Genomic DNA, 27262 nt, shown 5'->3' with positions numbered 1-27262 from the left:
CAATGTTTGCAACCTACCTGACGGGTCGCTCCTACCAGGTGACATGGAGGGGATCTGTGTCGGAGCCTCGCAGACTGACTACAGGCGTTCCACAGGGTTCGGTTCTGGGTCCTCTTCTCCTTGTACACAACATCCCTGGGTTCTGTTATTCGCTCGCATGACTTCTCTTACCATTGTTATGCTGATGACACCCAGCTGTGGTTCCCTGTTCAGTGTCGTGTTTTCTTTGTTATTTATACGTTGGTTTTAAGTTGATTTACAAGTGTTGGTCATGCGCTCTCCTACAACCGTCAGGAACTTTTAAACCTCAGAACAGATTACTCACTTCCCTGCACCATCACGGACAATTTCCCCATCGATATTATCCGCTCACCGGTCTCGCAGTGGAAACGCTGCCCCCGTCGGCAACTTAAACAAAAGAGGGGGAAACGTGGCGGGCTACATGCTAAGCTAAATAGCGTTCCCTTCAAAGTTTCTCTCCCCAGCATCTTCATAGCTAATGCCGATCGTTAGCTAACAAAATGGACGAGATAAGACTCAGGCTGTTCTCTCAGAAAAGGCTGCAGAACTGCTGTCTGCTGATGTTTACGGAGACTTGGCTCAACAGCAACATGGCGACTCGGCAGTCCGCACTGCCGGAAGGCCGCACAGCCTTCCGTGCCGACAGGACAGCGGACTCCGGCAAGATCCGCGGAGGAGGTTTGAGTATTTATGTCAATAACTCTTGGTGTAACAATATAAAGATCGTTGAAAGGCATTGCTCTGATGATCTCGAGCTCCTTATGATTCAGTGCAGGCCTTTTTACCTGCCCAGGGAGCTAACGGCCATTACCATCGCCGCTGTATACATCCCCCCACATGCTAATGCTAAGGAAGCACTTAAGCAGCTACAATGTGCCATCAGCAGACAGCAGACCCAACACCCGGACAATGCCTTTATCATAGGGGGTGACTTTAATCAGGCTAACCTCAGGGCTGTATTGCCCAAATTCCATCAGCATGTCTCCTGCCCCACCAGGGGACAAAACACCCTGGACCATCTCTATACAAACATCAAGGACTCATACAAAGCTACTCCCTGCCCTCATCTGGGGCATTCTGACCACCTCTGCCTCTTCCTGGTCCCAGCCTATAAACCCCTAATAAAATGGGTCAAGCCAGAAGTAAAGACAATCACTGTCTGGCCAGAAGGAGCAGTCTCCGAACTCCAGGACTGTTTTGAAAACACAGACTGAGTATTTTTGCACATTCAGCTACCCATGGCTCCCATACAGACATGAATGAACAGACAACTACCATACTAGCCTACATTAACTTTTGCACTGAGAGTGTCACAACAAAAAAATCAGTCCGCACCTTTCCAAACCCGAAACCCTGGATGACCAGTGAGGTCCGGCAGCTGCTGAAAGTCCGGGATACAGCGTTCAAGTCGGGTAACTGTGAGGCCTACAGCACAGCCAGATCCAACCTCAAAAAGGGCATCAGAACAGCCAAACATAAATATTCCCTACGAATAGAGGACCACTTTCACAATAACTCTGATCCTCGGCGAATGTTGCAAGGCATTCAGTCTATCACAGACTACAAAAGCTCTAATTGCGGTGTCACTGTCCATGATGCCTCCCTGCCAGACAAGCTAAATCAAGCTCGATCGAATATTCCATCCAGCTGTATATGTCAAACCAGGCAGCATTAAAAGATCTTGCTGGCGACCCATTAGCCATGAAGGGTAATTTTTCCTGATTGGGCACCGGGGTCCATCCCCAGGTCGTTAGCTAATATCACTAACGTTAGCTCTACTAGCACTTGGATTAGCATGGCTAGTGACCTCAGTCGCTGGCGGTGGCCTGGTGGTGCAACCCCCTCTCCATCTCCTCTTCCTCTTGCTGATCTTCTTTCTCCTCTTCCATCTCCTCTTCTCTTTGCCCATCTTATTTATCTTCAGGGTGGCAGGTGGAGGAAGCTGGCTCCTGCTGCAGCTCCTCCTCCTCTTCAATCTCACTTGTTGTGCTCGGGCCCGGCTCCTCTTTCGTTCGAGGACGTTTAAAGACAAATCTATCCATTAGCCTAACGTTCTTGATTTATTAACTTAGCCTCTATATTTATTTGGCATTTCGCCTTACCGGCTAGCAGCTACTAATTTTACAGGCTAACACTGCAAGCTCTCGCAGTTGCCACCCATGTTTTTTTAATGTAGCTACGCATCTGGCGGGCTCACGTGACTGCGTAGTGACGTGTCAAAGTAAAGCCTCTTCACCGATCTTGGGACAGTGACAGGCTGACAGCCACGTTGAATACCACTATGGGGATACTGAACACGACTGAACTCAGATCAGTGGTAGGGCTAAGGTGGGGCTAACGCAATTTGTGTTAGGGCTATAGCCTACCCAAGCCACACCCTAGTGCCGCCTCTGTCACAGACAGAATGATGATGGATGGTAACAAGTGACAGACAGAATGATGATGGATGATAACAAGTGACAGATAGAATGATTGTGGATGATAACAAGTGACAGACAGAACGATGATGGATGGTAACAAGTGACAGATAGAATGATGGTGGATGATAACAAGTGACAGACAGAATGATGGTGGATAATAACAAGTGACGGATAGAATGATGATGGATGATAACAAGTGACAGACAGAATGATGGTGGATGATAACAAGTGACGGATAGAATGATGATGGATGATAACAAGTGACAGATAGAATGATGGTGGATAATAACAAGTGACGGATAAAATGATGGTGGATGATAACAAGTGACAGACAGAATGATGGTGGATGATAATAAGTGACAGATAGAATAATTGTGGATGATAACAAGTGACAGATAGAATGATGATGGATGGTAACAAGTGACAGACAGAATGATGATGGATGGTAACAAGTGACAGATAGAATGATGGTGGATGATAACAAGTGACAGATAGAATGATGGTGGATGATAATAAGTGACAGATAGAATGATTGTGGATGATAACAAGTGACAGATAGAATGATGATGGATGGTAACACGTGACAGACAGAATGATGATGGATGGTAACAAGTGACAGATAGAATGATGGTGGATGATAACAAGTGACAGATAGAATGATGGTGGATGGTAACAAGTGACAGATAGAATGATTGTGGATGATAAGTGACAGACAGAATGATGATGGATGGTAACAAGTGACAGATAGAATGTTGGTGGATGGTAACAAGTGACAGATAGAATGATGGTGGATGATAACAAGTGACAAAATGATGATGGCTGATAAGTGAGGGAAAAGGTTGGCGGTTGTTATCGTCTGTGTCGTCTTGGATTATGTTTCACGGGAAGATGATGCGACTCTATGGAGTCATGTTTTAATCTCTTTGGGGAATTTGTGTTTTCATTTGATTTCTGTTTGCTAATCCAGGCTGAGACTTGGTAAGAAATGCTGGAAAATAGGTCAAGTGTCCAGACGAGGCCTTGACCAGCCGCTCGATCTATACCTTCATTTGCATTTTTGACTTTTCATAATTACATGCCCAATTATCCTCTGCTTGGTGGCCTAGTTTGCATGGCTGGTTCTGAATTGGATGTGTAAGCAGAAGACTGATTGTCTTTTTTTAGAAAGAGAGTCGACTCATCAGGACAACAGGATTTAAAAACAAAGACTTCCTTTAAGACGACACTGCTGCCTCGTAAAAAAAGGGGCTCAGACTTGCTGAAGTCACATCTTTATTTAAAAATGCCTTTCAGCTGCACAAAAGTTAAGAAAATGACTTGATTTTAAGTCTGTATTACAAAATGTCTTCAACCCTCAGAACTGAGAAAGTTAAATATCAACCAAACAAAAACAGACACAGCACTATGTAAATTTAGATTTCAGGACTGCGTGTAAATTCAAACCTCAAACTGAAACACAAAACTCCAAATCTTCTAACAATTTAGTGAAATTACAAACGTCATGCATTTGAACAGTGTTGTAATTATTTTGGCTTCAGGTGTTTTCACTCTGGATGTCAAGCGGCTCACTGAACCTTCCTGCCAGGTGTGTCTAACAGCATGCAGCTTCCACCCTTCTGACCACTTACTGTGCTCACGTGCAAATCTCTGAAGAAGCCACGCGGGATTGTTATCTTCACGTGCAAGTTATCCTGACGGAACGAGAACGGGAAGAAAGAGAACGGGGAGAAAAAGAACAGGAAGAAAGAGAACGGGAAGAAAGAGAACGGGAAGAAAAAGAACGGGGAGAAAGAGAACGGGAAGAAAGAGAACAGGAAGAAAGAGAACAGGAAGAAAGAGACCGGGAAGAAAGAGAACAGGAAGAAAGAGAACAGGAAGAAAGAGACCGGGAAGAAAGAGAACGGGAAGAAAGAGAACGGGAAGAAAGAGAACAGGAAGAAAGAGAACAGGAAGAAAGAGAACGGGAAGAAAGAGAACAGGAAGAAAGAGACCGGGAAGAAAGAGACCGGGAAGAAAGAGAACGGGAAGAAAGAGACCGGGAAGAAAGAGAACAGGAAGAAAGAGAACAGGAAGAAAGACACCGGGAAGAAAGAGAACGGGAAGAAAGAGAACGAGAAGAAAGAGAACAGGAAGAAAGAGACCGGGAAGAAAGAGAACAGGAAGAAAGAGACCGGGAAGAAAGAGAACAGGAAGAAAGAGACCGGGAAGAAAGAGAACGGGAAGAAAGAGACCGGGAAGAAAGAGAACGGGAAGAAAGAACGGGAAGGAAGAGAACGGGAAGAAGAAAGAGAACGGGGAGAAGAAAGAGAACGGGAAGAAGAAAGAACAGGAAGAAAGAGAACGGGAAGAAGAAACAGACCGGGAAGAAAAAGAACGGGGAGAAAGAGAACGGGAAGAAAGAGAACAGGAAGAAAGAGACCGGGAAGAAAGAGAACGGGAAGAAAGAGACCAGGAAGAAAGAGAACGGGAAGAAAGAGACCGGGAAGAAAGAGAACGGGAAGAAAGAACGGGAAGGAAGAGAACGGGAAGAAGAAAGAGAACGGGGAGAAGAAAGAGAACGGGAAGAAGAAAGAACAGGAAGAAAGAGAACGGGAAGAAGAAAGAGAACGGGAAGAGAAAGAACGGGGAGAAAGAGATCGGGAAGAAGAAAGAACAGGAAGAAAGAGACCGGGAAGAAAGAGAACGGGAAGAAAGAGACCAGGAAGAAAGAGAACGGGAAGAAAGAGAACAGGAAGAAAGAGACCGGGAAGAAAGAGAACGGGAAGAAAGAGACCAGGAAGAAAGAGAACGGGAAGAAAGAGACCGGGAAGAAAGAGAACGGGAAGAAAGAACGGGAAGGAAGAGAACGGGAAGAAGAAAGAGAACGGGGAGAAGAAAGAGAACGGGAAGAAGAAAGAACAGGAAGAAAGAGAACGGGAAGAAGAAAGAGAACGGGAAGAGAAAGAACGGGAAGCTGAAAGCTGCACGAGGGAATGTGTTCATGGCAGAATATGCCGTTTTAATATTTTGGTTTTTAAAATATCTCCCAAGCCCTGATGACAATTAGCCTTTGTTCATCTTTCTTACTTGGATTTGCAATCTGTTGATTTATGTGGACGTCCCGCGCTTCTCCGCAAAACCTTTTACGGGCGCACAGGAAGTGACGTTTTTACGCTATTCCTTTTCCCGGCGTTCATCTGACGTGTATGTACGCTACTAGATTCCAGTCGCTTATTTGGATTTTGTCGGCGATGTAAATGAATAAAGAAGAAGTCGACGGTGCTGGCGGCCACCGTGCTCTTCTGACGTCATTCAGTAGACATGAGAAGGACTGGTGGGGCCATTTAACAGCGCGTCGCTTCGCTTTGCGGCTTCTGGGCGGAAACTTCGTGAGAAAAGACGAAGAGTCTGGACTTGTGTAGATTTGGGATTTGATCCTCGTGGCTGGGTTTAGCAGTTGTAATCCGTAGATTTGGGATTCACTGCCCATTTTGGACTCGACGGGTTATTCTCAATCACGTGACTTCCTCATTGCCAAGGAGCAGCTCCGCCATGTTGGAGGGCGGCTGGACGTCCGGAACCACCGTTCACACTGCCGTTCTCACGGTCGAGCTGCGTTTACAAGAACGACGTGTTCAGCCAAACCGCACTAACGTACGGAAATAAAACATGGCAGTTATGAGCCACTCTTCGAAACGCAGTTTGCAAAATACAGTTTACAAAGTTCTGGCCTAACGGCGCAAAGGCTCAGATCCGAACCACGGAAAGAGCGCAGAAACTGACGGCTGAAAAACACGGAAGCGCCACAGCTGGTCTGCAAGACTCGGACCTTGGCCGCTTCCTGCCACTGGCTGTTCAGGCAACGTTCAGCACCTCGCAGGGGAGCGTCGCCCTCCAACATGGCGGAGCCGTTACTGTGACGTCATATGTGCCGTAATCTGCGACGAGCCCGTGAAGCGTGCAGCGGCGTGTGAACCACGCATCACACACGCATTACAGTCATTACAGTCCCGTTTTCCAACAACTATTCATTTGTATGAGTCATTGTGTTTTTGACGTCCAAAGTTCACACACTGTGAAGCCAAAACAACTAAAAGTGCACAGTGGACAAGTGTGATGATTCAGTAGAACACAAAAACTAGTTTTCTGTGTGAAACAACACGTCTGCAGGTTTTTCCACGGTCAACCCTGATTTAAAACCTGTTAAAAACTTGAGAACACCACCCTGCATGCCTGGCTAGAAGGATAAAGATCACTCAAACGACAATAAATACTAATTAATTATTCTGGCCTCTTCATAAAAGATCACAGCACAACTTTCTTCATCATCCCACCTTACATGTTCTGAGAACTGTCAGTCGTTTATGGTCTGTTCCCGTCTGGATGCTCAACTCTCACTTATTCTTTTGTATGTCGTAACAGTCAAACACAGTATCATCTGGGGAAAGGTGTAGTGACTGGTGGGCTTGTTGCTGTCTAACGTCTCAGGCACGCCCCGGTTATTCATACGGGTGTTTGAAACCCCGTTTCTAATATATTTGTAGTGGAATTCTTAACAGAGTTGTGTAGAACTTGTTCAAGTTGTTTCTTAAACAGAGAGCAGCTGTACTCTGAGACTCTTCATGGACACAGGAAGGAAACTCGTTCTTGTGGGTGATGTATTTCCTCTCTTCAGAAAGAACGTTATCGTCCGCTCAGAAAACACGCCGGCTGTTCTCGTTCTGACGTGTGCCAATAAACAGTCTGGTTGATATCTGTGAAATATGAGCAGCAGTGTTACCACTGTTATTTACATGTGTGTTCAGCTGAGCACTTCCTTCAACATGACACGTTTAGAAGAAGAAGAACCTGCAGCAGATTCACTAATCTACCGCGTGAAGGTCTCTTCCTCACGTCCACAACACACCAGCTCCGTGTAGTGTTGTGTGGCATCGTGTCAGCTTGTTAGCTGCTGTTATACTGTGTTGTGTGGCATCATGATGTTGTGTAGTGCTATGTGTTGTTATGTGTTGTTTTGTTGTGTTGTTGTCGGCAGGACCTTTTCTACTCCTGCAGGCTGCTCTTTGCGGTGAAGTGAAGCCCTTCTTCCTTCAGCCGCTGGAGAACCGGACCGTACACTTCCTTCGTCATGGGGACAACCAAACCCTTCGTGGTGATTTCTCCTGCACAACCAAACACACAACCAGTTACACAACCAAACCCACAACCCAACACACAACCAAATCCACAACTCAACACACAACCAATTACACACCAAACCCACAACCAAACACACAACCAAATCCACAACCCAACACACAAGTCAAGTCAATTTTATTTGTACAGCCCAATATCACAAATCTGCCTCAGGGGCTTTACAGCAACACAACATCCTGTCCTTAGACCCTCACATCGGATAGGGAACAACTCCCTAAAACCTTTAACAGGGAGAAAAAGAGAAACCTCAGGGAGAGCAGCAGAGGAGGATCTCTCCCCCAAGACATACAACGTACAATGATGTTGTGTTTACACAATTTACACAATACACCATTGAAAGAGGATAACACAATTATAATGGCATTATAAAATATATAAAGAATGTGATGAGGAGGATGCCAAGCAGTGTCCAGACGTCACCGAAACAGCCCAGGACCCGAGTCACATGACCAGCATCACCATGTAAAAGATAAAATAAAAACAAACAAAAAAACAAAAATTTGTCACATCTTAGTGAGAGAAAGATATACCACTGAAAGAAGAAAACAAAATTGCATGGATTTATTAGATATATACAAAGAAAATGTGATGAGGAGGATGCCAATCAATGTCTAAGTGGCTACCATCATCACCATGGAGACCTGGGAGGAGGACAAAATGCACATGTCCACAAGGGAGACTCACAGCACACCATTCACACACACAGAAGAAGAAAAAGGAGAAGACGTGAGAGAAGAGAACAGCTTGCAATAGCCAATTATCTATACTCTATAATCTATACACCATAATCTATACACTATATTCTATACTCTATCATCTCTACTCTGTAATCTATGCTCTATATACACTATAATCTATATACTCTATATACACTATACTCTATCTATAAACTATACTGTATATACACCATAATCTATGCTCCATACTCTATAAACTATACTCTATAATCTATACTCTATAAACTATACTGTATATACACCATAATCTATGCTCCATACTCTATAAACTATACTCAATAAATTATACTGTATATACACCATAATCTATGCACCATACTCTATAAACTATACTCTATAATCTATACTGTATATACACTATAAACTATGCTCTATACTCTGTGAACTATACCCTATACTCTATACTCTATAAACTATACTGTATATACACCATAATCTATGCTCCATACTCTATAAACTATACTCTATAATCTATACTGTATATACACCATAATCTATGCTCCATACTCTATAAACTATACTCTATAATCTATACTCTATAAACTATACTGTATATACACCATAATCTATGCTCCATACTCTATAAACTATACTCTATAAACTATACTGTCTATACACCATAATCTATGCGCCATACTCTATAAACTATACTCTATAATCTATACTCTACAAACTATACTGTATATACACCATAATCTATGCTCCATACTCTATAAACTATACTCTATAATCTATACTGTATATACACCATAATCTATGCTACATACTCTATAAACTATACTCTATAATCTATACTGTATATACACCATAATCTATGCTCTATACTCTATAATCTATACTGTATATACACTATAATCTATGCGCTATGCTCTATAAACTATATTCTATAATCTATACTCTATATACACTAAAATAAAACTCTATAATCTATACTCTATATCATCACTTTCTTAAAATAATGGCCTAAATCATATTTTCAAGTTTTTCAAAAAACAGAAGAAACTGAAACTGAAACAAAATTTGTCAGTTTATTCTGTTTCTTGAAAAACTTGAAAATATAACCTAGGCCATCATTTTAAGAAGGTGACGATATACACTATAATCTATACTCTATATACACTATTATCTGGTCAGCAGAAGAGTGGTTGGTAAATTCATTGAGACAGAAACCGACCCACCATGCAGTACAGGTTGTGAAGCACTCAACTTAAAGACAACTCATTGTAGGTTAAGGTAGAAAGATGAGTTTTAAGTTTAGATTTAAAGGCTCAACAGACTCTGATGGTCTGATGGCAGCAGGCAGGTTATCCCACAAGAACGGGGCCTGATAGGAAAAGGCCCTGCTGCCACCAGCTGACTTCTTCTTAACTTTGGGTACACACAGGAGCCCTGGGTTTTGGGAGTGAAGAGCTCGAGATGGCATGTGAGGTTTAAGGAGATCAGACAGGTAGGATGGAGCAAGACCATTTAGGATTTTATAAGTCGGCAGAAGCACCTTGTATTCTGACCTAACATGGATAGGAAGCCAATGAAGGGAGGCAAGAATTGGTGTAATATGGTCAAATTTCCTAGTTTTAGTCAGGATTCTAGCAGCAGCATTCTGAATCATCTGAGGACTGTTAGTACCAGAATGTGGCAGAGCTGACAACAGAACATTACAGTAATCAAGTCTGGATGAAACAAATGCATGTATTAGAGTCTCTGTGTCAGCCATGGAGAGAAAAGACCCAATGTTAGCTATGTTACGTAAGTTAAAAAAGGCAGTCTTGGTGATTTCTTTAATGTGTTTATCACAGGAAAAGCTGGGATCAAACGTAACACCAAGATTTTTGGCTGCCAATCACACAACCAAACACACAACCCAATACACAAACAAACACACAACCCAATACACAAACAAACACACAACCAAACACACAACCCAATACACAAACAAACACACAACCAAACACAAAATGAAAGACAACCAAACACAAAACCCAATACACAACCAAACCCACAATCAAACACAAAATCAAAGGCAACCAAACAAACAACCCAATACACAACTTCACTACTGTCCGTCTGTTAAAGTTCAACACAATCCAAACTGCGAACAGACACGAGAGACCTCCGTGGGGATGGAAACCTCAACCCTGACAGAAGAAGGGTCTCACGTAACCCCCAGAGATGGACAGAGTGAGATAGACAGACGGGGAGAGAGCTAGTCTGAGCGACAGACAGACAGACAGACAGACTGACAGGCAGACAGAAGAAGAAACCACAAACTGTCTCTCACCAACATGGCTGTCTGCAGAGCAGCAGCAGCACATCAGAGGCCTTTTTACACACAGATGCCACAACAACGGCGTGATGAAGACTCGTCTTTATGCCAGCTTTGTTTTTTCACACCAAACAAAGGCAGCATAATTGCGCCCCGGTGTGTGATTTGACAAAGCACGCCGGCGTTCCGACAGCAGAGAGGTCACAAGGTGTAACACAACCGCGTCCGCTGTCCCGTCCTGCCGGCTGTCCCTTTTACACAGACGTTGATTCGGCTTTGTGACAACCTCCGCTGCCAGCTTCATGCCGGAACATTGAGCCTCCATTACCTATTATTATCCTGTTATTATTCATTTGTTTGTTTATCTATTTATGTATTTTACCTATTTACATTGTACCTATTGTCTCTGTACCTTTTACACAGAACAGCGAGGCGGCTTAACGGTGCAACAATCCTACCTTGAAAAGGCAGTGCAGAAAGCCTCAGACAAACAATCTCTGTTATTCAAATAACTGGTAGAGAGACAGATAGATATGTCTTCTTCCACTGTAACTTGTAACGGTAACTTGATAATTCTCTGTCTCACAAAAGAGACCTCATTGTATGTTTTCATTTCATGTGTTCTTTTTCTGTCTCTTGTTGGAACATCCAGGGTCTCTTCTCATCTTCCTCTGGGATGAAGAGTAGAGACCCTGACTTCTTAAAAAACATCGATAATGTCGACATAGTCATATTAACTGAAACCTGGTGTCATGAAGACATAACCACCCACTGTCCCTCAGGTTACAAAGAAATAATTATTCCATCAAATAAACTTAACTCAGTACATCGTGGACGAGACTCTGGAGGTATTTTGATTTGGTGCAGAGGATGTTTAACCAACCACATTTCAAAAATTAAAATTGGAACATCCCACTGCTGGCTAAAACTCAGCAATAAAATTGGCATATCAAACAAAGATATCTATCTCTGTGCTCTATATTCTCCCCCAACTGAATCTCCATATTGTGATGAGGATCTCCTGAGTAACCTCCATGAAGAGGTAAGCCTTTTCCAGGCCCAGGGAAATGTGCTGCTGTGCGGAGATTTTAACGCAAGAACAGGTTCAATGAGTGATACCATCGACCCTCAGGGTAACAGACATGTGCTTGGTCAACATTCCCTGTACCTCTCACCAACCCTCATTAAAAGGAGCTCCCTCGACTGTACTGTGAACAAGGCTGGTAAGGAGCTAGTGCACCTCTGTCGCACCTCTGGCCTGTACACGCTTAACGGGAGGATCAGAGGAGACTCTTTGGGAAGGTTCACATGTTGTTCAGGTCTTGGAGCTAGTGTAGTTGACTATGCAATAACTGACATGGACCCCACCTCCTTCAACGCATTCACTGTCAGACAACACACTCCTCTTTCTGACCATAACCAAATTATGATTTTCTTCAAAACTATTAACCTGACTCAAATGCCTATAGAGGAGCCCAGCAAGCTGTTCAAAATTAATAAGACCTACAGATGGGCTCCAGACAGTGCAGAAAAATTTATCAATATCCTGAATTCATCCAAATTACTTAATATGATTACTAACTTCATTAACAAACCGTTTGAAACTAATAAGGGACAATACCAACCAAGCTGTCAGTGACATCAATTGTATCTTTCAGACGGCAGCAAACATGGTCCTACCAAGGACCCACAACATAAAAAAGAAACAATCTGAAAATGAAAAATGGTTTGACAACGATTGTAAAAATATAAGAAAAGAACTGCGTAAACTGTCAAACCTGAAACACTACCAACCTCCAGATATGGATATAAGAAAGAAATATAGCGAAAAATTAAAACTATATAAACACACATTAAGAATGAACAAACAAAGCCATGTAGGTAGAACCCTACAGGAAATAGAAAATTCCCTGAATCAAAACCAATTCTGGGAAATGTGGAATAATTTGAGCGCTACGAAACCACAAGACCTGCCTATCCAAAATGGAGGATTTGGAAAAATCCTTTTGAACATATCTATTCGGAAATCCAACAAGAACACTCAAATTCCAATTACAATCCGATCAAACAAAAATTACAGCTGCTCGAATGCACTATAAAAGACAACCAAAACCCACTGGATTTCCCAATAACACAAGAAGAATTGGCACAGAAGCTCAAATCCTTAAAACCCAATAAAGCTTGTGGCCTTGACAGCATCAGAAGCGAGATGTTTAAAAACAGCACACCTGAGCTGCAAAGGGCAGTACTCAAATTATTCACCATCCTTCTAAGTTCGGGATATTTTCCTGACATCTGGAGCAAAGGGCTTATAACTCCTATTCATAAAAATGGAGACAAATTGGATCCTAATAATTTCAGAGGCATTTGTGTGAGCAGTAGTCTGGGGAAGGTGTTCAATAGCATTTTGAACAATCGAATTCTAACCCTCCTTAACGAACACAATGTCCTGAGCAAAGGTCAAACTGGCTTCCTTCCAAATCACCGGACTACGGACCATATTTACACCCTACACACCCTCATAAATGAAAATGTGAATCAATGCAAAAATGGAAAAATATTTGCTTGTTTTATTGACTTCAAAAAAGCTTTCAACTCTATTTGGCAAGAAGGACTATACTATAAACTTTTACAAAGTGGTGTAGGGGGTAAAGTGTATGACATAATAAAGTCAATGTATTCGGACAACAAATGTGCAGTTAAGATTGGAGACAAACACACTGAGTTCTTCACTCAGAATAGAGGGGGGAGACAGGGCTGTAGACTTAGCCCAACACTGTTTAATATATATATATTAATGAACTGGCGGTGCAGCTGGAACAGTCTGCAGCCCCAGGTCTCCCCCTGTATGACATGGAAGTAAACTTTTTGCTTTATGCAGATGATCTAGTTTTGTTGTCACCAACCGCAGATGGGCTGCAACAACTACTAGTCCTGCTTGAGGACTATTGCCAGCACTGGGCCCTGGCAATACATCCAAAAAAGACAAAAAGAATGATCTTCCAGAAGAAGCCCAGATGTCAGGAAAATAGAAACCAGTTGACTCTAGGTAGCATCACCTTAGAGCATACGATGCAGTATACTTACCTGGGTCTAATTATTACAGCATCAGGGAGTTTCAGTAGGGCAGTGAATAACCTAAAACAAAAAGCTGGCAGAGCTCTATATGCAATTAAAAATAAATTCTTTAACATTGATATACCAATCTCCATCTGGTGCAAACTGTTTGATAGTGTAATTCTGCCCATTGCGCTATATGAAAGTGAGGTATGGGGTCCACTCAGTCTTTCCAGCTACACTAGATGGGACAAGCATCCATGCTGAATTCTGTAGAATGATTCTGAAAACACAAAGGAAAACACCAAACAACGCATGTAGGGCAGAATTAGGCCGGTTTCCATTGTTGATAAATGTACAAAAAAGATCTCGAAATTTCTGGATGCACTTAAATACAAGCCCAACAAATACATTGCACTTTAAAGCTCTGAAAACCCAAGAACTGAACCCCGAAAAGAGTCCCCTGAAGCAGCTGGTTCTGAGACTCACTAACCCTTTAACAAATACTACGACCAACCAACCTCAGGCCAGCACTGCATTCCAAACAAAGATTAGGCTAAATCAGACTATAAAACAAAACAACATGAGGATAAATCAGACTATAAAAAAAACAAACATGAGTATAAATCAGTCTGTAAAACAAAGCAAGAACAATTATCTGAAACATTGGAACGCTGAAATCAAAACTCAAAAACAAACTAGAAGTCTATCGGGCCCTAAAAACAAACTATGATCTGGAAGAACACCTCTTCACTGTCAGAGACAGGAAGCAGCGACAGACCCTCACCAAATACAGGCTCAGTGACCACAGTCTAGCCATTGAAAAGGGGAGACACAAAAAGACGTGGTTGCCAAAAGAGCATCGAACATGTGGTCAGTGCATGACAGATGAGGTGGAGACAGAGGGGCACTTCCTCCTTAAATGTGACACATTTGAAAAACAGCGACGGGCTTTTGTCCAGGAGCTGGAACATGTGACTCCAGAGTAGCAGGACATGGAGGACGCAGGTAAGCTGCGGGGGGTCCTGGGAGGGGGGCCAGTGGCAAGCATTGCAGCAAGATTCATATTTTCCTGTCACAACCCGAGAGACGGTGGGGGACGGCACCTGTTGCTACTATTGTTGTTTAATATCATAATCGTTGTTGTTGCTGATATTATAATCATTGGTGTGTTGTTGTTTTACATGCTTTGGCAATATGTACACAAACGTGTCATGCCAATAAAGCACATAGTGAATTGAATTGAATTGAGTCAGATAGAGAGAGAGTCAGATAGAGACAGATAGAGAGTCAGAGAGAGAGAGTCAGAGAGAGAGAGAGACAGATAGAGTCAGATAGAGACAGATAGAGAGTCAGAGAGAGAGAGACAGATAGAGTCAGATAGAGAGAGAGTCAGAGAGAGTCAGAGAGAGAGAGACAGATAGAGACAGACAGACAGAGAGAGACATTGAGACAGAAAGAGAGAGAAACATAGACAGATTGAAAGACAGACAGACAGGACAGCTGATGAAAAGCAACTAGCTAAAGTGACTCTGGAGGTAAACTGGTGTCTATATCTACAAAAAAATATGAAGCGATTTTAAACCAGTCTTTCACTTTCTTTCCATGAGGAGGCCCCATAACCAGGAGGCAGATCAAGATGGCTGCTGAAAATATGTGCTCCTGCAACTCACACAGAACAATCAAGAAAAGGGGTAATACTAGACGTAGGACAATGATGAACGTGATGGAAAACGATCCCGAAGTGAGACGAGGCAGCCGAAGAAGCTCCCCAAACTCATCTCCGCCACATGGCGAAGACGGCCCCGAAGTTAGCCTGCGATGTGTTCTCAGCCAACTCCGGGAGTTCACAAGAGACAGTAAGGCACAGCTCTCCGACAGTAAACAAGCACTAAAGAGGACACACGACAGACTGGACGAGGCAGAGGGCAGAATTAACCAAATGGAGTCCGTGCTTCAAGCGGCTAATACAGCGGCAGGCTAGCCTGGAAGCCAGGCTGGTAGACCAGGAGGGCCGAGCCGAGCGTGGAGGGATCATTTAAGGGTTTACGGAGTACTAGAAGATGAAGAGGGCACCGATATGCTAGGCTTTACTGACAACTTATTTACAAGTGCGCTGGACCTTCCCCATGACAGAGACCTGGGAACTGAGCGGGCACACCGGGCATTAGCACCGAAGCCCAGCAGCCCGCAGGCCAAGCCCCGGTCTGTAGTGGTCAAGTTCGGGAGTTATCGGACGAAAGAGGAGGCGCTCCGGAGAGCCTGGCAGGAAAAAGAGGTGTTCTGCAACAATGCCCGCTTTTACGTCGACAGTGACTTCCCCCCGGAAGTGCTTAGGAACCATAGTGAATATGCCGAAGCCAAGAAAGTTTTGGAGAAAAAAACAAAGTTTCAGATACTGCAAAGATGCGGGTCTTCTATGATGACGGCACCCAGCTATACAAGGATGCTACGGAGGCAACGAGGGCTATGGCTTCACGAGGATTCCCAGTGTCTGTGGTGAAGTCCTCCGCCTCTCCGCATCAAGATGGGGCTCCTGTCTACCTGGCAGGCGGCGGGGAGACGGCGTGACCGGGGTGTAGATCAAGAACTCAGCTCAGCGGAAGGCAGCACACAGCCCAAGAAAAACCTCCGCTCTCAATATAAAGAAAACCTCCAGAAATTCAGAAGGCGATCCCCCGCAACAGGAGACTGATGGTCTAGTTTTGTTCCAAATGCAGATAAGTCTGATCTGATTTCTGAGTGCTGTGCCTCACCATGGTTATTTACATAGCTACATATAAATCCTACAGTTCTACTGTCTAACTAATTAAAAGAGTCGGGACTTGTTAATTGGCGAACTGTTCACAATTTATTTTGTTTTGTTGCTTCTTCTCTCTATAATCTCACTATTATTTACAACTCTATTTGGACATTGGCTAGCATGCGGCCACACCTTAGGGCCCCACCTCTGTTGCAACGTGGGACATTCCCTGATGGGGGCTTTGACTTTACAAAGCCCCGAAAGGCTCTTTTGAAACGAGCCTCAACATCGGAAACAACTGTTCATAACCGTTTCGGTGGCGTTTTGTTAAAAATTGTTTTGACTTGGTTCTTGTTTTATGTTTGTTCCCTGGGAGAGATATTTTTGTTGTACAAATCTAATGCCAGTAGAGACATCAGGAGAGGTTTATTTGTGGTAACCAATGTAGGAGACTATGAATAAGCAAGTCCTTAAAGTTATTTCATTTAATGTGAATGGGGTTTTAAACCCAGCTAAGAGAAGTCAAATACTGTCAAAAATGAAAAGGGAAAATGCACAGATAGTGCTCCTGCAAGAGACGCATCTCACTTCATCAGAACATGAAAAACTAAAAAGAATGGGGTTTTCAAGGGTGTATTATTCATCCTATAAATCAGGTCATAGAAGAGGTGTAGTAATTTTAATATCACAAAAAGTACCATTTGAACAACTTTCAGAGGTTTCGGACAAGGAAGGGAGGTATATATTAGTCTCAGGAAAAATAGATGACACTATCATAACACTGGGTAGCATTTATGTCCCCCTTGGAAGTGATTTTGCTTTTTACAGAAAAATATTTGATTTGATGATAGGGGCCACAGGAATTGTCATATGCGGTGGAGACTGGAACATACGTCTCAACCCAAAACTAGATTCATCAAAAAACTCATCCGCTACATTATTACATAGGAAAATTAATGTTCTAATGGCAGAACTGGGCATATTAGATGTTTGGAGAGATTTTTATCCATCAGGCCGTGATTATACTTTTTATTCATGCCCCCATGATGTATACTCAAGGATAGATTATTTTTTTGTGTTAAAGAGAGACCGCCATAGAATGCATAGTTGCGATATTGGAAGTATTGACTTATCTGATCATGCACCTCTCTCTTGTACTATACATATCAGGGATAACCCGGGGGGAACATTGTGGAGGCTAAATACAAGTGTCCTAAACAACCCACAATTTAAGACTCAAATGAGAGAGGAAATAAAAATGTTTCTAGAAGAGAATGATAAGCGAGAGGTTGGTTCGGCTATAGTATGGGATACCTTAAAAGCAGTTGTTAGGGGGGAAATTATATCTTTCTGTGCCCATGGAAAGAAAGAAAAACAATTAAGACTAATAAACCTTAATAAAGAATTAAAAGATCTTGAGACACAACATAAAAGGGAACAAAAACCGAATCTGATGACAAAAATAAAGAAAATCAGAAATGAAATAAAAAAAATTGTTCACAGGAAACTGAAAAAAAGATGATATTTACGGAACAGAAATACTATGAGTCAGGCCCAAAATCAAGTAAACTTTTAGCAAGGAAGCTACAAAAACAACAAGCGGATAACACAGTATACAAAATAAGGGACCCGGTCTCTAAGACCATACAATATAAACAAGATGAAATACAAAAAACGTTTAAAAAATACTACAAGTCCTTGTACACACAACCCCGCTTAGAGGACGAGCAACAAATTGGGAAGTTCCTTGATTCTCTCAATTTAGCTGTTCTATCAGAGGAACAAAATCAAACATTAACAGCTGCAGTAACTGAGACAGCTAAACAGTGCAATCTCCATGCTCAAAGCGAATAAGTCACCTGGTCCGGATGGCTTCCCGTCAGATTGGTATAAGGCTTTTCGACTCGAGTTAATACCAAACCTTCTTCGGGCTTGCAATACATGTTTAATGGATGCTAAAATGCCTCCATCATGGAGTGAGGCAGTTATCTCGGTTATCCCAAAGGAGGGAAAGGACAGATTAGAATGTGGATCATACAGACCAATTTCAGTGCTGAATATTGATTACAAATTATATACAGCCATCCTTACCAAAAGTCTGGAAAAGATCCTTCCCCAGCTTATACATAATGACCAGACTTGGTTTATCCCACAAAGACAAGCTCATGATAATATTAGACGGTCATTGCACATATTAAACCATATCCAACATTATAAAGTAGAAGCCCTCTTAGTTAGTCTTGATGCTGAGAAGGCTTTTGATTCAGTGAGTTGGCCGTTCTTATACAACATTCTTGAAAAATTTGGCCAACACAAAAACTTTGTAAAGGGCATCCGTACATTATATAATAAACCATTAGCCCGAATTAAAATAAATGGGTACCTTTCAGACACTATTATATTAGAGCGTGGTTCGAGACAAGGGTGCCCAATCTCACCGTTACTCTTAGCGCTTTATATTGAGCCTCTTGCACAGTGGATAAGGCACACTGAAAGCATCAAAGGTATCTGCATAAATGGAGAAGACCACAAACTGGCATTGTACGCTGATGATATTTTGATTTATTTAAGTAAACCCCCGAACTAATTTTCTGAATTAATGAAACTCCAAGAAACATTTGGTAGATATGCAGGATGCAAACTAATTGGAATCAGAACTCATTGAAATATTTAGGAATATACTTACCGAAAAAAATCTCAACACTGGCAGAGATAAATTACGGTCCCCTCTTAACAAAAAATAAAGACGACATACATAGATGGAATGCTGTCTTTCCTTGGTCTCAGTCATCGAATTGATTGTGTAAAGATGAACATCCTTCCACAATATCTCTATTTATTTCAAGCACTCCCTGTAGAAATTTCTTCAAAAGAATTCTCCGAATTGAATAAGATCATGTCCAGATTTATTTGGCAGGGAAAGAAACCCAGGGTTAAACTCAAAACTCTACAACTACCATGGGAGAAAGGAGGAATGTCATTACCCTGTTTCAAGGATTATTTTTATGCAGCTCAGACTAAACCCTTAATCAACATATGTAACCCAACATTTCATGCCAGGTGGAAAGACATTGAACTCTCCATTATGAATGATTCTCCAATTCATGCAGTATTGGCTCACAAAAATTTAGGAAGGTTTATAGATAAGGTGCAAAATCCATGGGCTAACGCCCAACTAAAAATCTGGAATATGATGAGAGAAGAATATAAACTGGGCCATACATTACAAATAATTCAATGGTGTGCCTATGATCCTGAGTTCAAGCCTAATAAAATTGATTATAGATTTAAGTCCTGGATTTCAAAAGGAATAACAAGATTCTATTCCCTAACAGAAAAGGGACAATTAAAACACTTTGAAAAGTTGAGGAAAGAATATGATCTTGAAAAATCTGATTTTTATAGGTATCTCCAGATACGTAATCATTTTGAACATAACATTAAAGGTAAAACAGACTTTAATGATCCTGTACTGAGGATATTTATTGGTGCCTATCAAAAAGACTCAAATAGGGGTGTTGTCTCGAGATTTTATAAAGGCCTTATGACAAAAAAATCTCACTCTACAGAATACATCAAAGAAAAATGGGAAAAAGAAGGTAACTTTACAATATCAAATGACAGTTGGCTTGATGTATGTAAATTCCATTGGAAATGCACCAACTCCCACATATGGCGGGAGTTTGGGTGGAAGTGTTTTAGTCGATTTTTTATTACACCAAAACAGAAAGCACATATTGATGGGGGGGGGGGACAACACATGTTGGAGACAGTGTGGACTTCAGGAAGCCAACCACTGGCACATATTCTGGGAGTGCCCAATGATAAGAGCTTTCTAGACAGAGCTTCAAAAAGCATTGAAAAGCATACTTAATAATGATCTGCCCTTGCAATTTTCCACAATATTCTTAGGAAATGCCGATTTCCAGGCAGGACAGCCGGATGAATATTTATTTGGTATTTTGACATGTGCTGGTAAAAAGCACTCACAAGACATTGGTTACTTCCCAAACCCCCCACAATACAGGAGTGGATAGATATAGTAAAGGACATTTATGTTATGGAAAAGATTACTTTTTCCCTCCTTCTTCAGAAAAAGAAGTTTGTTAAATTCTGGACCAAGTGGGTCAAATATGTGAGGCCCTTAAGGCCAAATTTTGTGGAGATATTGAATTAATTAGATTTTAATACACCCTCTCTCTCTACCCTCACACTCCTTTTCCCTACCACACATTGGGAACCTTCACACTCTCCCTACCACAAACTGGGAATCCTCAGATCACCTCTCTCCTGTATAGTCTTATGTACACACGTTACCTCTCCCAAATTATATAAAGTTCTTAAAGTTTGCCTTTTTTTATGTGTATGTGTATGTATGTGTGTATGTATATATGTATGATATATATGTATGTGTGTGTGTGTAGATATATATATATATATATATATATAGTTTTTTGTTTGTTTTTTTACTTTCTCTTGTAAGTTTAAAAAAAAAACCTGAATGGCAGAAGAAAATTAAACTGTTATTGTTTTGATATACATTTTGTAATATACACTGCTGTGAAAAATAAAGAATTAAAAAAAAAGAGAGTTTATTTCCGAGTCAATTTTCAGAGCAAAATGGGCCAAAAGAAAAGCACTAGCCTTACAGATGAGCTTGAGGAGAATAAGACATTTCTCAACTTCTTGTCGACCGAGATGGCAACAGTCGCGCTCAACAAAATGGGATATTGGAGCTGATGGATGAAGTCCAGTCACTCAAGAAACCAAAACGCGGAAAAAGATAGAAAGATCACACCTCTGGTGAACCGAGTGGCCAACCTCAAACAGTACTCTCGGATAAATGATCTGATTATCACCAGCCTAAAGACCAGACACTGGACCTACGCAACGGCGGCCTCTGAGGACAATGGCACTCAGAACGGGGCTGATGCTTCCCAGGCCGAGAGAGAATCGCTGGAATATCAGATAGTTGGTTTCCTGGATAGCAAGGGCTTTTCTGTCGACAGCAGGGACATCGAGGCCTGTCACACCCTGCCAAGCTAAAGCAAAAGTGCAACGCCAGGTATAATTATCCGCTTCAACAACAGGAAGAAAAAGCAGAAGCTTCTCAAACAAGGACGGAAATTAAAGGGGTCTGACATGTACATAAATGAACACCTCACCAAGAAAAAATGTGGACACTGCAAGGAGAGCAAGCATACTAAAGAGACATAGCAAGATTCAGGCAACATGAACAGCAGGCTTCAAAACATTCATTAAGCTGAAGGGCTCGAGACCAGAGGCAGCTAAAGTGCTTATCATACGGGACATAAATGAACGGGACACGTTTGATGTACGAAAGCTGGGACAGCAATCACAACAAGGTCACAGTATGAAAACAGGAAGATCAACTAACGGCTCAACCTCATTTGCACTGACAGAATTTGTAGAAGAATTACAAAGCTATGAGAAAACAAAGAATATGCAGTAGGGGTATTTCTGGACTTAAAAAAAGGATTTGACACTGTAGATCATGAGTTATTAATAAAAATATTACAAAGATATGGTATCAAAGGGACAGTACTATCCTGGTTATCCGGTTATCTACAGAATAGGTACCAATACGTCAAAATACAAAACTTCAGATCAAAATTACTTAAATTTAGGAGTGGGGTGCCCCAGGGCTCAGTGTTGGGACCATTGTTGTTCATATTGTACATAAACAATATATGTGAAGTGTCAAAAACCCTGAACACCATTCTATTCACAGACGACACAAACGTACTCTGCTGGGGAGGCAATTTGGACACGTGGAAAAGGAACTGAGCAGGATGAAGAGTTGGCTTGATATAAATAAACTAACACTCAGTTTAAGCAAAACAAAATGTTTAATCTTTGGGACTCGATTTACCAACTCAGACAAGAAACTCATGATAGATGACGTAGAAATTGAAAAAGTATCTGAAAATAAATTTCTTAATAGACAGCAATGTAAGTTGGAAGCCGCACATAAATTACATTAAAGCTAAAACAGCCAATTCTATTGCAATACTGAACAAAGTCAAAGATCTACTAAATCAAGCTTGTCTACATACATAGTACTGTTCCTTCATTCTCCCATACATCACCTGCTGTGTGCAAGTGTGGGGCAACACATACAAAACAAACACAGACCCAATCTTTAACCTCCAAAAAAGAGCTATACAAACTGTAAAGAAAACCACTTACAGAGAACCAACACATCTACTTTGTATCAAACTAAAAGCACTAAAATCTAAAGATCTGGTTGATTTTCAAACTATTCAAATTGAGTACAGAGTAATAAATCAACAATTAATTATTAGTATTCAGGGGTTGTTCCAACTGAGGGAAAGTCAACACAATGAGAGGAACTTGTATATTCACAACATCACCAGTAAGGACAGATGCACAACATCCCTGTGGTGCAAGCAAGGCAGTGTGTTTGTGGAATAACTGCAGTGATGAGCTGAAAACCTGTGGTACTTCACCTGAAAACATGTGGTACTTCATCTGAAAACATGCGGTACTTCATCTGAAAACATGTGGTACTTCATCTGAAAACATGCGGTACTTCATCTGAAAACACGTAGTACTTCACCTGAAAACATGTGGTACTTCATCTGAAAACATGTGGTACCTCATCTGAAAACATGTGGTACTTCATCTGAAAACATGCGGTACTTCATCTGAAAACATGTGGTACTTCATCTGAAAACATGTGGTACTTCATCTGAAAACATGCGGTACTTCATCTGAAAACACGTGGTACTTAATCTGAAAACATGTGGTACTTCATCTGAAAACATGTGGTACTTCATCTGAAAACCTGTGGTACGTCATCTGATCTAGAAGTCTCTTCAGAAACAACACATTGGACAGTTATGAGATGGACAATTGACCAGTTTTGTTTTTTGTCCACATGGACTGATTAGTTTAAGTGGACTGAGCAACATATCACGCACACTGGTGGCTGTAAAGTGAACTTTCATGTTCTATGATCCATGCAAGAACAGTATGAGGGGGGGTAGGACCAGCAAAGTTCTCAGCTTCTTCTTGCCCCTTCTGAAAATGATCACTGTTATTTGAGTTGCTTATTTGTTGCTTATGTGTTGCCGATGAGTTTGTTTGTTTGTTTTTATCGCTTATGTGATTCAGTAATTTGATTGATTGATTGATTGATTGATTGATAGATTGATTGATAGATTGGTTGGTTGGTTGGTTGGTTGGTTGGTTGGTTGGTTGGTTGGCTAGCTGGTTGATCAGTCATCCAATGAGTGTTCATATTTTCTTATAGAAGCCATGTGTGTCCTAAAGCACAACATCAAACATGTGAACACTGGAGAGTCCTACTATTTAACCATTTCACTCATTTTTTTCTCCCTTTTTCTTCCCAATTGTATCTGGCCAATACCCCACTCTTCCGAGCTGTCCCGGTCTCTGCTCCACCCCCTCTGCTGATCCGGGGAGGGCTGCAGACTACCACATCTCTTCTGATACATGTGGAGTCACCAGCCGCTTGTTTTCACCTGACAGTGAGGAGTTTCACCAGGGGGATGTAGCGTGTGGGAGATCATGCTGTTCCCCCTCCCTCCCGAACAGGCACCCCAACCAACCAGAGGAGGTGCTAGTGCAGTGGCAAGGACACATACCCACATCTGGCTTCCCACCCGCAGACACAGCCAACTGTGCCTGTAGGGACGCCCGACCAAGCCGGAGGTAACACAGGGATTCGAACTAACGATCCCTGTGCTGGTAGGCAACGGAATAAACCGCTACACTACCCGGACGCCCCTATTTCACTCATTTTTGATTAGGAGGCTAGCTATCAGCTGCACGTGTAATATCTGCACAGTGTGACTGTGCTGGATGTTGTGGATAGGATGGTTTTCCTACATTAGGTGCTGTGTTGGTGTCTGTGTCTGTACGGTGGTAGTAAAGTTACAGTAGTAAAGTTACAGTGGAGGACATGAGGTGATATGAAAACCAGCTTAAAGTGAGAAAATGAACTGACCGTGGAGCAGCATGCGTGCAGCGATGGCTGCTGGGTAACCAACAGTCTTTGCCATGGCAGAGAAACCCTGCGGCTCTCCGTAGACCACCAGGCTGATGTGTTTGGTCTCCAGCTCTCCAGTGGGATGACGCAGACCAACGTCATTCCGCATGATGATCATGTCTCGCTCACCCTTATCTGACAGACGGGTTTAAACAGAGAGACAGACAGGCATATGGTGCTGAAATCAGTGGTTCTCAATCAGGTCCTCAGGTCCCTTCAGTACTACTGGTTTTTTGTTCAGCCAGGTAGTTCATTACAACCACCTGGTAGAACAGAAAACCAGCAGTACTGCTGGCATCTGAGGATCTGATTGAGAACTAATTAAGGCTTGGTTTAATGTGAAGGGTGATGAGGTGAAGCCGGGTCATATGAGAGTAATTTGTAATTAGGTATGAACGACAGTAATTCATACTTCAACAATCACTGATGTACATTACAGCAGCACGCACACACACATCACAGACACACAACACAGACACACACACACAGATGGGTACTGCGGCAGGACCAGCCACATGACTGGGTGGAAGGATGGGTCTGCAGTTCATGACGGATGTACAACACAACACGTTTGATGTCAGCGTGGTGGGAGTGGGTCAGAGGTGGGCCGGCGGCGTCTTACCGAAGGAGAGCCGGGCCTCCAGGTGCTTGGCCAGAGCAGCGAGGATGCTGGGAGCATGGGGGACTGTCTCCTCACTCAGCATACCAAACCTGAAGACCCCAACGAAGCAATGCACACATCAAAACTCGGCCAAACAATCGATAACCTTCAGTAAGCAGCACAAAACGCTTCAAAAGAAACAACGGGGCTTTTACACCTCAGTGGTGGCAGCGGCCCACGTATCCTTGGCCAAGCCTGAAGAGATGAGCAGCCATCTTTTGTAGAGGCTTTGCAGGTGAATTGAATAAATGACCAACAAGTCAGTGAATGGCAGCCGGGAGCGCCGAGTTTTTAAATGGAATGTTTCCAGCGGTTCACTTTTCCCGCTGCAGGAATTCATGTTTCAATGCCGGCGTGGGTCTGCACCCTGCAGCGCTGCCGGCGGAAACAATGAGCCAGCGGAGCCTTGGTGTGGAGAGACCCTTAGAAAGCTGATTTAAAATGAAGAGACGGGCACGCTACACCACTTCACACCTCGTAACCGGCAGGAACAGAAAAGTGTTGCTATTGACAGCAGCTCTGTCCTTGCTCTCAGCACCGACATTCAGAGCGGCGGCGGCAGCATTGTTTTACAGCCGCACGTGTCTCCGCGTGCCTCGTGTGGGAAGCCTACACCCAAAGAAATGCCGCTGCAAACTGATTTCACACCTTTCTGAAGGTTAAAAGGCTTTTTTAAACAACTACGAGTGCGTCCACACTACCGTCGACAGTCACAAACATGTCTTTTTCTCGCAGCAGCGTTGGGATTCCATCACACCGACCTGGAGTTTCAAACACGGAAAACAGCTTTTCAAACACGTCGTTAAGGGTGGAGGGAGGTGGACATGCTGCCATGCTGTGCTGTGCTGTGCTGTGGTGTGGTGTGGTGTGCTGTGGTGTGGTGTGCTGTGGTGTGCTGTGGTGTGGTGTGGTGTGGTGTGCTGTGCTGTGGTGTGGTGTGCTTTGGTGTGCTGTGGTGTGGTGTGGTGTGCTTTGGTGTGGTGTGGTGTGGTGTGGTGTGCTGTGGTGTGGTGTGCTGTGGTGTGCTGTGGTGTGGTGTGCTGTGGTGTGGTGTGGTGTGGTGTGGTGTGGTGTGGTGTGGTGTGCTGTGGTGTGGTGTGCTGTGGTGTGCTGTGGTGTGGTGTGGTGTGCTTTGGTGTGGTGTGGTGTGGTGTGGTGTGCTGTGGTGTGGTGTGGTGTGTTGTGGTGTGGTGTGGTGTGGTGTGGTGTGGTGTGGTGTGGTGTGCTATGGTGTGGTGTGCTGTGGTGTGGTGTGGTGTGGTGTGGTGTGCTGTGGTGTGGTGTGGTGTGCTGTGGTGTGGTGTGGTGTGGTGTGGTGTGGTGTGGTGTGCTATGGTGTGGTGTGCTGTGGTGTGGTGTGGTGTGGTGTGGTGTGCTATGGTGTGGTGTGCTGTGGTGTGGTGTGCTGTGGTGTGCTGTGGTGTGGTGTGCTGTGGTGTGGTGTGGTGTGCTGTGGTGTGGTGTGCTGTGGTGTGGTGTGGTGTGGTGTGCTATGGTGTGGTGTGGTGTGGTGTGCTGTGGTGTGGTGTGCTGTGGTGTGGTGTGGTGTGGTGTGGTGTGCTGTGGTGTGGTGTGGTGTGGTGTGCTGTGGTGTGGTGTGCTGTGGTGTGGTGTGGTGTGCTTTGGTGTGCTGTGGTGTGGTGTGGTGTGGTGTGCTGTGGTGTGCTGTGGTGTGGTGTGGTGTGGTGTGCTGTGGTGTGGTGTAGTGTGGTGTGGTGTGCTATGGTGTGGTGTGGTGTGGTGTGGTGTGGTGTGGTGTGCTATGGTGTGGTGTGCTGTGGTGTGGTGTGGTGTGCTATGGTGTGGTGTGCTGTGGTGTGGTGTGGTGTGGTGTGCTATGGTGTGGTGTGCTGTGGTGTGGTGTGCTGTGCTGTGGTGTGGTGTGCTGTGGTGTGGTGTGGTGTGGTGTGGTGTGGTGTGCTGTGGTGTGGTGTGGTGTGGTGTGCTTTGGTGTGCTGTGGTGTGCTGTGCTGTGGTGTGGTGTGGTGTGGTGTGCTGTGGTGTGGTGTGGTGTGGTGTGCTGTGGTGTGGTGTGCTGTGGTGTGGTGTGGTGTGGTGTGCTATGGTGTGGTGTGGTGTGGTGTGCTGTGGTGTGGTGTGCTGTGGTGTGGTGTGGTGTGGTGTGGTGT

The 27262-nt window shown here is 43.2% G+C and overlaps 2 protein-coding genes across 2 annotated transcripts in view; one reads left to right on the top strand and one right to left on the bottom strand.

The window, feature by feature from the left end:
* Nucleotides 1-3250: 3250 nt before the first annotated feature.
* LOC130113909 (zinc finger CCCH domain-containing protein 13-like) lies at nt 3251-5520 on the top strand. The gene is made up of 2 exons (XM_056281609.1): nt 3251-3267; nt 4095-5520. The coding sequence occupies exons 1-2, from the start codon at nt 3251-3253 to the stop codon at nt 5485-5487; spliced, it is 1410 nt and encodes a 469-aa protein (XP_056137584.1). The 3' UTR covers nt 5488-5520.
* A 1523-nt stretch (nt 5521-7043) lies between these two features.
* aass (aminoadipate-semialdehyde synthase) overlaps nt 7044-27262 on the bottom strand; it is a 70999-nt gene continuing 50780 nt past the window's right edge. Inside the window, exons 22-25 of the mRNA XM_056281704.1 lie at nt 25095-25183; nt 24431-24607; nt 7459-7582; nt 7044-7174 (exon numbers count right to left, since the gene is read on the bottom strand). Of these exons, the coding sequence (XP_056137679.1) occupies nt 7464-7582; nt 24431-24607; nt 25095-25183 (385 nt within the window). The 3' untranslated portion in view covers nt 7044-7174; nt 7459-7463. The remainder of the gene's footprint in view (nt 7175-7458; nt 7583-24430; nt 24608-25094; nt 25184-27262) is intronic.

Source organism: Lampris incognitus, chromosome 6 (genome assembly GCF_029633865.1).
Source record: "Lampris incognitus isolate fLamInc1 chromosome 6, fLamInc1.hap2, whole genome shotgun sequence".
Classification (NCBI taxonomy): Eukaryota; Metazoa; Chordata; class Actinopteri; order Lampriformes; family Lampridae; genus Lampris; species Lampris incognitus.
The sequence above is the reverse complement of the archived record's forward strand: the minus strand, read 5'-3'. Positions and strand labels throughout refer to the sequence as shown.